At 36.9% G+C, this 12,417-nt stretch overlaps 1 protein-coding gene across 19 annotated transcripts in view; it reads right to left on the bottom strand.

Annotated features, from left to right (window-relative positions):
• LOC105477098 (transcription factor 4) overlaps positions 1–12,417 on the bottom strand; it is a 419,558-nt gene that overhangs the window by 38,524 nt on the left and 368,617 nt on the right. For all 19 annotated transcript variants that reach the window (XM_071085290.1, XM_011733442.3, XM_011733446.3 and 16 more), the window contains one exon: positions 8,032–8,164. In XM_071085290.1, coding sequence (XP_070941391.1) covers positions 8,032–8,164 — 133 coding nt within the window. The remainder of the gene's footprint in view (positions 1–8,031; positions 8,165–12,417) is intronic.

Below are 12,417 nucleotides of genomic sequence, written 5' to 3'. Positions count from 1 at the left end.
GGTCATTGCTGACAAGTATGTAGTACTTTCAGGTCTCTGGAGTCCTCAGAGTCTGGCTTTTCTTTATATTATTTTATAGTAAACGGAATTATCTTCACAAATAACTTCCACCTGTTTTCAAATAAATAGAAATTTGATACATAGCAAAACGGGGTATTCGTCTCATAGTTCCACAGTACACCAAACAAACAAACAAAAATTTCCACAACAGATCTGACTAACAAGGAGAGAAAATATGTTTAATGTTTTAAATAACATATATTCTCCACATATTTAAAAGTCTGTGTAAACACTAAAAAAAGTGAACTGGTATGCTACTAAAAGTCAATATGGTCTCAAATTCCAGAGATAAAGTAAGTCTACATATTCATGAAGCTTATCTCTACTGCCTTAAACACTGGTATTTTTATCTACAGAAGAGAAGAACAAAGAGTATTGTGAATAATAAAAGACATATATTCCAGTATATAATTCAAAGCCAGCTTTCTTTAACATGTATCGTTTGAAGGTATCTTGCCTTTAGAACTAAGTGATAAAATGGGATTTCCAGGATTCCTGTGAAGTCTTCAGTATTAACAGAATGCCTAGAACTTGGGGTATGTTGTATTTATTAAAGCCTCAACATTAGCAAATAGACATAGTATCTAAATAAAACCTATTAACGTTCTGGAGGAAAGTTTTTTTCACTATTTTGTGAAATAAGAAAAGAAAAGCTTAAATCACCCAATGAATCCAAGCAAAATTTCATTAAACAGGTATATAATTTAAAAGACTTGCCAGCTCCATTCTTGAACTAAGAGAGCCTTCTCAAATGTGTTGTCATCACCTTCCACACTTTTAAAATGCAGTAGTGGGGTCAGATCTTCAGTGGTCCAATTCTATGGCTTTTCCAGGTCATAATTTAATTCTCCTGACCTCTGCTTAGCATAGCTAATTTATGCTTGTTATTTTCATATATTTATATTTTGGCTGTCTCAGTTAGATAATTTTTTTTTTTTTTTTTTTTTTGAGACGGAGTCTTGTTCTGTTGCCCAGGCTGGAGTGCAGTGGCACAATCTCGGCTCACTGCAACCTCCACCTTCCGAGTTCAAGCGATTCTCCTGCCTCAGCCTCCTGAGTAGCTGCGATTACAGGCGCATGCCACCACGCTAGCTAATTTTTGTATTTTTAGTAGAGACAGGGTTTCACCATGTTGGTCAAGCTGGTCTTGAACTCCTGACCTCGTGATCCGCCCGCCTTGGCCTCCCAAAGTGCTGGATTACAGGAGTGAGCCGAAGCACCCACCCGATAATGTTTTGATATATGCTTTATTTGGTTTACAAAACCCATACCCATATTTATTTGTTTATTGCTAAAATGCTGAAAGAAAAGTGGCACATGATAAAAAGAACACAATTACCTTGTGATAAAACAAACTTCTTTTCCATATCACAAAGTTATGATATTAAAATACATGAGTCATTAGCATTCATGATAGGTATTGTATAAGCAAGTTCTTAGAAATGAGGGTCTGACATCATACAATTGGACCGGTGAGAGCAACTCAGATATCAATAGTATTAAACATATTTAATATAAGATAAAATACAACAAATTATATCTAGTGTGAAAATGAGAAGAATTTCTGTATTAAGGAGTCCTTCAAAAACTAAAAACAGGGATTGCAGGCATGCACCACTATGCCTGGCTAAGGCAGGAGAATCACTTGAACCCAGGAGATTGAGATAGTGCCATTGCACTCCAGCCTGGGCAACAGGAGCAAAACTCTGCCTCAAACAACAAGAACAAACAAACCTAAAAACCATTATAAACAGAAAATAATAATTATGTGAAATATAGGTGACACTAACCTTTTTTCAGTATGCATTACCATCGTATTTGGGGGTACTTATCTTTTTTTTTTTTTCCCTAGGAGCAATATTTCTTATCATTATTATATACCTAAAAATTAGATCTACCAGCCAAAATAATTTGTGATATTTGCTTCATTTGAATACAGATTTTCACAAAAAGTTTGGCGCTACATTGGAAAAATCACATTATCTAACAAAGAACCTAAGCCAAAAAAGAACAAGATATTGCTTCATTACAAATAATATCTGCTACTGTAGTGGCTTTCAAAAGATTAATTCTTCCTTTAAACAACTTTAAAATGAAGATTATAAATAATATACATATATTTATGAAACTAAACAAAGTATTGAACACCAATAAAAATATTTTAGGAGCATTTAAAAACTAAATATGTATGCCCCAAAAATCACACGTTAGAAGAGGCAAGATACTATGATCATTCTGATTTCTTTAGAACTATGCCTTTCTAACTAAACTTTCTATCAGTGCCTGTTTTATGCAGGGAGATATTATGACTCAGGAAATAGAATTAAAAATAGAATCAACTGCTTACCTCATCATGTCATGAAAATATTTCAGAAAACTACAAAGGCTACTCATGGAAATCACTGATAAGAACAGACTATTTTTTAACATGAAGCCATTTTACCTTGCAACAGCTGGAGTGCCAAACCCAAGGGCTTAAATTTCAAAGCAGTTTACTGGGGCCCGTTTGCCCTTTCACTTGGAATGCCTTTTGCTCTGGTCCAGGAAACACTGGAGAAGCTACATTTTCTAGATTCCCTGAACATGTTAAGCTACTTGGGTCTTTCTCTTACAGATTTCTCTTTTTATTTGTGTGACTGATATAACAAAGGGTATAACTGGAAAGTAAATATATTTTAATTCTCAAGTGGCAGAATTTTTTTTTTTTTTTTTTTTTCATTGAGAAGTGGGCCATGTTTAGCAAGATACATCAAACCCGCATTTTCAGCTTTAATGTAAGAGGACTTGACTACTCTTTGAGGCCCAAGATTTTTATCAATTCATATTAGAGATGATCAAAATGTCCATGTAACAGAAATAAGGATGAAAACCAATGCATTTGCTTGGTAAAGACTTTATTGATTTCTACTTTTGGCTCTAATCAATTTATCTTGCCCAAGAGAAATATAATCAGTCCCTAAGTAGAGCTGTAACATACAAATGTGAATGGAAGATGAGCAGTTATTAAGAGGAACTGTAAATTTTGTAGGAGGCTTCGACACTGCCTGCCACCCAAGTATTGTTCAGATGGCTTGAACACAGGTGGTGTTGCTGGCTAGAAGATGAAGCAGAAAGAAGGGTTTTGTATCTTGGGCTACATGCTAGACCACCCTCTGTCTCAGTCTCAGCTTTGGGGAAATGTTCATTCCCATTAGAACACACCCTCAACAAAACAGTGGGATGAGCGGTGCCTTGGGATCAACTACTACAAATCAGAATTTGGAAAATGTGTTGCCCCTTTAATGCACACCCATCATCTAAGGCTGGGAACATCATGAAGGCATCAAAGGAATAAGAAGCACAATTCACACTGTGTTTGCTTGAGAGATGACTGCTTTCAAAGTAGTGTTTTCTAAACAGTGTCCGAGTGACCCTCATGTTATGAAACCATTAGAAACAGCATAACAATACCATGTGCTTATCCATAAAGATGACAAAAAGAGGGAGCATTTCCAGCACTCCTACTACAACCATTTCAAAATAAAAACTCAAGTATATAGACTACAATGCACTAATTTTTAACAAGAGGGATTCCTAGGAATTCAGGGGGAAGTTGGGCTTCCTAATTGTGCACAGGAAATAGAGGAGATTTAAATCAAACTAGTTTAATGTTCTCTGTTGGTGGTCTTGGTAACTAAGACGCCTTGACATTGCTGGATAAAATTCATATTACTTTTATGCTCTGTGCTTGTTCATCACCCGACTATTTCAAGGCTCAATATTCTTGTAAAATATAAAGTGAACATTATGCGACTACTCTAATAATAAAATTACTGTGAAAACAAGTCCTCAAGGGGAAAAGGACATAATGTTTCTACTAGACAAGGCACATACTAACATGTCATTCAAACATGTCATTAGAAATGAAAGTTCTAAGCCAGATTAATTCATGAACCAAATAGATATTCCAGGGTAATCTTTAGCATATGGTATATTAAATCAATCTTGGTAGTCTCTTCCTTCAACACTGGTTTGAGATTTAAAAACATGGAAAAGACCATGTATTAGAAAGCAGTCCAGTTAAAGACTAATAAAACAATAATAGTTATTATAACCATTATGTTAGTTATATGACCAATTCTCTCTGAGGGCAAGAGAGTGTGTGTAGCCTCAAACCACAAAGGGTCACACCCTGTGAATGTATACAGATGGTATGTCCCAATGGGGAGATAAAGCATTCTTATCCTTGAGCAGTCTCAATGGTCTGTGCTATGGTAGGAGGTCCTCTTACTTCTTTCCATCAGGAAGGGCTACTGGATACTATTGCAAATAGGAAGGAAATATGTGGCTAACCAAATATTTATGGTTACTATCCTGTAGACATTCCTATTCGCTATAGCTGGTATCTAATAACGTACTACACTTCCTCCTCCGTATGTATGCTCAGATGCAGAGGCACTGAACTGCACTGCTTCTGAGAATGCCCAGTGGCATAACATTGAAAGAGTCTGAAGAACTGCGTAGAAGGTACTGATGCTGGTAACTCCCAAAGACCCCTGACAGCTTCTCTCCTTAACTGGGTGTGTCGCCAGCTGAACTACTGTGAATCCATGCTTGTGTCCCATACATTATATTCCTCTAACTGTAGGGCTAATTAGATGACCCTTTCAATTCAGAAAGGTCTAATATGATCTCCAGAGTGTGCCAGTGAGGCTTGAGAAAAGTAGCGGACTATATGTGATGAATAAAATACCTTGTTCTACAATTCTCTTGAAAATCCATGGATGAATGTGTCATAAAAAAACCAAAACAAACAAACAAACAAACAAAAAAACCACACACCTCATTAATGTAATCCAAGTAAGCTTTATCATTCTTAAGGATTTCTCAAAAAAATGATATTGGGTATTACAGGGCAAAAGAAAACAAAGCAAGAAACACCCAGTCACTCCCCCAAGCCAAACAAATAGTAAACCTCAGTGGACATCTTCCATCTTTGAGATGCAGAGGACAGAAGAAGAAGAAAGGGAATGTGGTTACAGAGAGGTTCCTTTCTGAGAGTTCTAGAGCTTGTATCTCACCCCACTGCGTTGTTCTAGTGTCAGTTCAGGACAACTGCTGACCACCAGAAAGACATATTATAACATGACACTGAGATGAAGGGCAGCAGCCCTCTTCTAAACTGAAAAAGCAGCTTCCTAAGACATCAACACCCTGTATGAAAAGACTGCACTGTCTTGCAACTTTTTACCAAGAAAACGTGAAAAATGTGATGTCCATGTGTTAGTGCTTGAACCCCATTCTTAAGGCATTAGTATTGCTTACAGTCATTTTCTACAGAATCGTGTGTAATCTCAAACATGTGTCAGGCTATGTGTTCCCTATTTGCCAATTATTTAATTAGCTCTGTTTGTTCTTTGAGATACAGGCAACGTAATATTTCTTTACTTCCTGTGTTTCAGAATGAGTGAGTATATGCCAAATATTTTCAAAAGTCTGCAGATGTATCCTATTAATCCATACTGTTTGTTAGGGAAGTATCACTAACATCAGAAGAGAAAGCTTCTCTTCTTGTTATACAGACACACTGCCATCACTGACTTTTACCACACTCGAAAAATCAAATCAAAGCCTAAGAGAACTTAAATGTGAAAAAACATGGGCCACTCAGACATCACGCAATACTAAGGCTTATTATGCTTAAATTTTCCTCTGCATTTTCACGTACGCAATTGGTGAAAATATTATTTTAAAGAAAAGCATTCTCGAATGTTCTCCCTTAAAGTAACCTTAAAGTAATATCTGTATTTATGCATAATAATAAAGGTTTGTGCCTACAAAATGCTGAATTACCATGTCTACCTATTTCCTGAAAGATTATGCATCTTTTTATCATTCTGCTGGTGGATTTTGACAAGTGCATCCATTATATGAAATAAATTTCTAGAAAGCCCTTTCCTGAGTTCTAAAAATCTCATACTTTTGTTTTTAAATTATAGCGCTTTTATTATTATCAAGACCCTTAAATAAGGCCCTATGGTTTTTAACAAGTTAAGTCTATTCTCAGCATACAGAAGTCACCTATTGCTCCACTCTGGCTAGACCAACAAGTGGATTCTCCTGTTCATCCACAAACTAATGACAATGACCAGCTAAAACCAAGCAAAACTCATTCCCACTGAGAGTTGTGGCTAAGCTGTCTACAGCTCATGGAGATAACCACCCCATTTCCTGATATGTCCTTTCCAAGTCATAGTGCCTCTCTCTCAAGAGGACTGTTTTGCAAATCAATCAGAAAAACTTTTTTTCAAACAGCGCCTAAATATGTTTTCCTCAACCCTTGTCAAGGTTCTGCTCCACCTTCATACCTTCCTAAAAAAGAAAATTACTCAAACCACAAGTAGACAGGAAATCTGTCATGTAAAAGGATGAATGACCGGTCATCCTTCTTCATAACCAGACCTCATGACTGCAGAAAGGGGCTTTCCATTTGTCAAACCACACTGAAGTGAAATATGCTTTTCTCACTCTTTCAGTTCTGCACTGCTTTCTTTCTTCTTGTTTTTCAAATCTGCCAAAACTGCATTGATAGCTAACAAACTTCCCCATGTGACCTCTGTCTGTAGCTCTCCAAGGTCAAACTGATGCAACATATTTGTAGAAGCTTGGTTAGGAAAAGTTAAAAAAATGGAAACTCTCTCCTCAATTTGCTTCTTAGACATGATAGTGGAGTGGAGAGGCTTCGAGATGGCTCATCTCAAGTGTGAAATATATTATTGAATAAGCAGAGAGGGCATTATTGAGGCAGAAATTATATTTCCAACGTTTCAAAACACATCTCTCCTCCTTCATGAAAAACGTTCCTACATAAGTGATTCACGCTACTTCCCCAAATTCTACACACTCTCTAAAGAAAACAAGTACAAAGAGCTAAGAGGACTCAACAGCACCATTATTCTGTTGCGCAATCTTCTCTCAAAGACATACACTGAGTATTCTCCCCACTGACGCTCTAAGAGTGACATTCAGGCCAAGAAAGGAGTTAGTTTGAGCTAGAACCACAGAAAGTGATCACCTGAGAAGTCTGAGGTTTTAATAAGACCCTGGTGCACTAAGCTTGCTGCTCATCTGAACAACAAGGTGTCAAAGCTGGTTCAGAAGCAGGTAGCTATCTCCCCACCAACTCCACCTCTACCCTCCAGGGGCAGCTGGACATCCAGTTCAGTTCATTCCTCAAAGTGGGAATGCTGATCGGGGAACCACCTGTCCTACGGAAAAGACCACAGTGAACATCATGATAAATGAGAGTATGATGGCTCAGTTCATGGGGGCAGCATTCTTCTTGAATCTTAACTTATTGGTAAATGTCCTTGGTAAAAATAAATAAATTAATTAATTAAAAGCAGCAACAAATAATTTCTGGCCAACTGATGCCCAGGCATCTCCTCTCTCATAAGTGAACAAATACTTCTTCCCCTCTGAGGGACACCACAGTGTCACATTCTCCAGAAGATTAACCTCATGGAGTTATTATCAGTCACCTGAGAATTTCACATTAACCAGTCCTCGGAAGACAGTGGCACACCATGGATAAAAGCCTAGCACAATGACTGGATTTTTGGGAAGTGGTTGATAACTACCATTAAGAGTTATTCTGCTTTGTAGCTCCTAGTCTCACTAGGCTCGTCTTATGACTTTGTTCACTCTTTTTGAATGTGAAGAACAAGATAGTTTTGGTCTGTTTGAACCCTTGTTCAATCTAATGACTCGCGATGGAGAACGTAGTTAAATTTCAGTGTCTTGTGACCAAAAATACGGTTATGCTCAAGCCAGTGATTTTACTTCTGATTGGTTCATTTGTGTGTTCATTCTGTTATGTGACTAATATTTATTGCCTAATTGTTATTCAGTTATGAAAGGGAAAAAGAGGTCCTTAATGATTAAACCCTGACACCGATTGTCGGTATCAGAATTGGCATTTCTGTGACTCACCCATTATACTGTCTGTCCCGTTGGCAGGAGGCGTACAGGAAGAGGTGCTGTAATGGTTTGTGCCACTACGATGGAAAGTGGACATCGGAGGAAGACTGGAATTGATGTCTGCTGAGGAGTGTGATGGATAGCTCTATAGCAAGAAGCAGAAAAAGGTGGCCATATTTAATCATAAGGTATTCAGTGAGTTATTTTCAAATACTTTTCTCACAACTCTCTATTTTACAATGGAGACAGCTATTAGAATTTCAAAATAGCCAAGAATATATCTTGCTTAGATCTGACAGCTTTCATTTTTCAAATAATAAGTTATACAGAAACACAGTTAGCTTGGGTTTGCATCAACTGTGGAGGAATATAATGGCAATGAGGGGCATTGAGAAATGATCACAATCTTGAAATCTGCAGATTACTGTTTAAAATCATCTCCAGGGTTTCAGCGGCATAAAAGACCACTCTACTATTAATTTTTTGTGTGTGGCCTGCTGATCAAGTGGAAAAGATTCCACTATATAATGAACAAAACAACATTATGATCCACAGGGCTTATATTACATTTCATCCTGACTTTCTTGAAACTAAATGGCAAAGACTAACCAGTTTCCAATCTTCTTCTTCCCAAATTAAATTATTATTTTTGAACCCCAGCAACAATAAAATTTAGTAAATAAAAAATTTAAAAAGCACTAATGGTTAAATATCTCTCTTACTCATCAATATGTAACCATTGACTATACTGAATTAAATTAGGACCACATGACTTATTTTGGTTTGAGTCCTTTCTTTACATGCCCCACCTACAAGCAATCCTCATATAGCTGGCAATGAAAGAACAACATCTTTACAGAATCATTTGGTTTAAGACTCTGCTTTGAGTTTAATTATTACCTTAGTTTTCCAAATAAGCTGCCTTTCTTGGGTATGCCACAGTGCCTGTAAGGTGGCAAATTAGTTGCAATCTACCCATCTGCTTGGGAATGAACAGATCACTAAAATGGACATAGTAATTTACAAAAACGTGCTGAGCTATTTTGATAAAAAGCAGCTTCAAAAGTTATTCTCATAGGCATCTGAATGTGTTATGTAAAGTATTAAAGCTAAAATACACTTTTTCCTCATATGCAATATATTAATGGACGATGAGGCTTTATTGTATCATTATTGGAAACGCTCTTAAAATTGTTTATTTCAAAATTAGAGATTGAATATGATGCTGATAGTCACGGGTATTTAAAACCCAAGCATTTGCTCAGGAGGAATGAGATGATAGTCTCTTGAGTGTTGCCCTATTTACTCTGTGAGATCCATCTTGAATTCTACCTCTTTCTTGAAGAGTCCCTAACTACCTCCAACTCTTCCACCATATCTTCTCTCTGGGTCCCTAATGCACTTACATTCTGCACTATGCTCTTTAACACTTAATTATATTTTGCCTTTCATTTCTTGCTCTTTCTAATGTATTTTCACCTATATTGTAAACTATTTAAAGGAATAGAGCTTATAGTTCTGCATCCCACAACCTGCGGCTAACTACTGAACACATAATTATACCATATGCTCAATGAACAATTGGTTAACAGTTAGAATTTACTGAACAGTGGATTGAAGTATAACTTATTTGAGAGCCAACTAGTCTAAGGAAATGAATCTATGTATTAGAGGTAGGATTTTCAATGATACATGAATGTTTTTGAAAATATTACCTCTGGAAAACCAAAACAGCCCAACTTAAAGGACGTCAGTAAAAAAGTTAAGATGATGCCTTTACATCTTTCCAAGTTCCTGAGAATGCCTTCCAAATTTTTAAATTCCATGGACCTCTTTCTTTCCTTGACCCCAAAATTCCTTAGGCTACCTGTTAAACTCACTTCTACTTGCCACTTAATGAATGCCCCAGGTAGTCCATGGAATTTTCTCCAATGAAAAATAATAGTGGGCTCATTCCATAGTACAGCTAATCTGAAAGCTTAGCAGGGATAGAGCTATTTCTGCTATAGAGGTAAACACTATAAGAAAATGGAGGAAAAGAAACAGAATGTGGAAAAAAGAACAAAAAAACAGATGACGGGCTGGGCGCGGTGGCTCACGCCTGTAATCTCAGCAATTTGGGAGGCCAAGGCAGGTGGATCATGTGGTCAGGAGATCAAGACCACGGTGAAACCCTGTCTCTACCAAAAATACAAAAAATTAGCTGGGCTCAGTGGTGGGCGCCTGTAGTCCTAACTACTTGGGAGGCTGAGGCAGGAGAATGGCGTGAACCTGGAAGGCGGAGTTTGCAGTGAGCCGAGATTGCGCCACTGCACTCCAGCCTGGGCGACAGAGCAAGACTCCATCTCAAACAACAACAACAACTACAACAACAAAGAGATGACTAAGTTTAACTTCACTTCTACACAGTCCTATTCCATGTGGAATTTCTGAAGAACAGACGAACTACAAATCAGTCTGAAATGTACAAAAATCAAAAAAAGAGGAAAAGAATAATAAATATTTAACTAACTATAATAATCAGAAGATGAAACAAAACAAAACAGATAGTCACATTGGTGAGAATCTTTGGGCCCTTTTAACTTTATGTAAAACGGGCAGTAATTTGGGATTTGATGAAGGGTTAATGCTGAGTTCACAGAATAAAAGGAAAAATTAATCCCCATAGATTATAAAGATGGAAACCAATGAAATCCATGTAAATCAGTTATTTTTAGAGATTCGCAGAAAATTAGATGCTGAAATAAACTAATGAGATTTATAACTAGATTATTTTACATTAAAAACTATCTTGAAAACTACTGTCATTCAGAGATGTAATAAATACACCAGAGAATAATGTCTCTTTTAGAGGATTTAGGGATCAACTATAAGAGGTCCTCTTAGTCTCTCAATCCAGCTATTACTGTCTTTCCTGCTTGCTACAAAGGACATGAGGAGTGTGACAAAGTGTGAGGCTTTACATGCCCACTATTCATTCATTTTAACTTGTGATGCCCAAGAGTAGTGTATTTTGTGTCTAGTAACAAAGTAACTGTTGGAAATGTTTCCATTAGTGATATGCTGGTTGATAATTCAAAGATTGGAAAATATAATAACTGGTGCACATAAATAAGAATAAAATCATGCTTTGGGTTTGGGCAGGATTTCGCAACCTTGGCACTACTGAACCTTGGCACTACTGATTCTTTGCTGTGGAAGCTCTCCCGTATATGACGTCATGTTTACCAGCACCCCTAGCCTCTATGCACTGGATTCCAGTAGCATCTAGTCCCTAGTTGTAACAATGAAAATGTCCCCAGACATTGCCAAGCGTTTCCCAAAGGGAAAAACTGCCATCAGTTGAGAATTACTGAAGTAAGGGTTTATGTTACAAAAAAAATAAAAGACAACAGAACTTCCTTTAAAGGAAAATTCCAGATTCCTAGGACTGTTTCGCCCTGTAGTGCAAAGACCATGCCTAAATCATGCCAGACAGTGAGGACTCTATCCTGTTCTTAAAAAGAACCCTGCCAAGTCATTCCAAATGTAAAATCATCTACAACAACCCATTCCAAAGCTTAATCGCAAACTCCATTCATCTGAGTGATTTTGTGTGGGTATCTGTAACACAGTAATGATTAGCTGTGGGATTCTGTTGGACAGGCTAAAACTGTAAAGGGGATTTAAAGACTAAACGTTGGTAACTTGACAGTTGCTACTGAAAGTATGTGGATCTGAAGTTTTATAATTACACATTCTGTTATAACATGGCATAAAGTGATGAAGGCAATGATGTTTTTAAAATGTTTTATCTTTAGAGATAATATCAACTTGGCCAAATTATCCCCCAAATAATCCAGGAACAGCACTTAGCTTTTTCTTAAACTACCCCTTTGTTTAGTATGGGGCTAGCCAGATGCTAAGAATAAAATTATAAGGAACTACCATTATTTTCAACTGAAACGACACCAACTGCTACTGTATATTCAAAGTATTCTCAGTGTCAGATTCTTCTAAGTCACTTCAGTAAAAGATTTTCAGATGGTTAAATACTGCAAGTACAATGATAACTAGATACAATAATTCAATAGTTTCACTAACAGTGGGAAAATTCATTAGTATACGTTACAAGATAGCTTATTCATGTCCCCTTTAAAACAAAAATTCTACTCTCTGAAATCTGTTAACTGATCAGATGAAAAATGAAAATCCTGTGTTTTGTGATAGGTAAATGGCATTGCAAATATAGCTTCTGATATAGCCTATTGGGTTACTACTTCAAAATGCTCTTTTCTCTCTGGTTGATAATACTCTTTTGGTTCTGTAAGACTTTTTCTAAAAGGAATATAGTTGGTTTCCATTTTGAAATTACACTCTTTGTGCATGGAAGCACATTTTAAAGCTGCTTCCCAAGCA

Source organism: Macaca nemestrina, chromosome 19 (assembly GCF_043159975.1).
Source record: "Macaca nemestrina isolate mMacNem1 chromosome 19, mMacNem.hap1, whole genome shotgun sequence".
Taxonomy (NCBI): Eukaryota; Metazoa; Chordata; class Mammalia; order Primates; family Cercopithecidae; genus Macaca; species Macaca nemestrina.
Note: the sequence above shows the minus strand (reverse complement) of the source record. Positions and strands in the feature narration are given on the sequence as shown.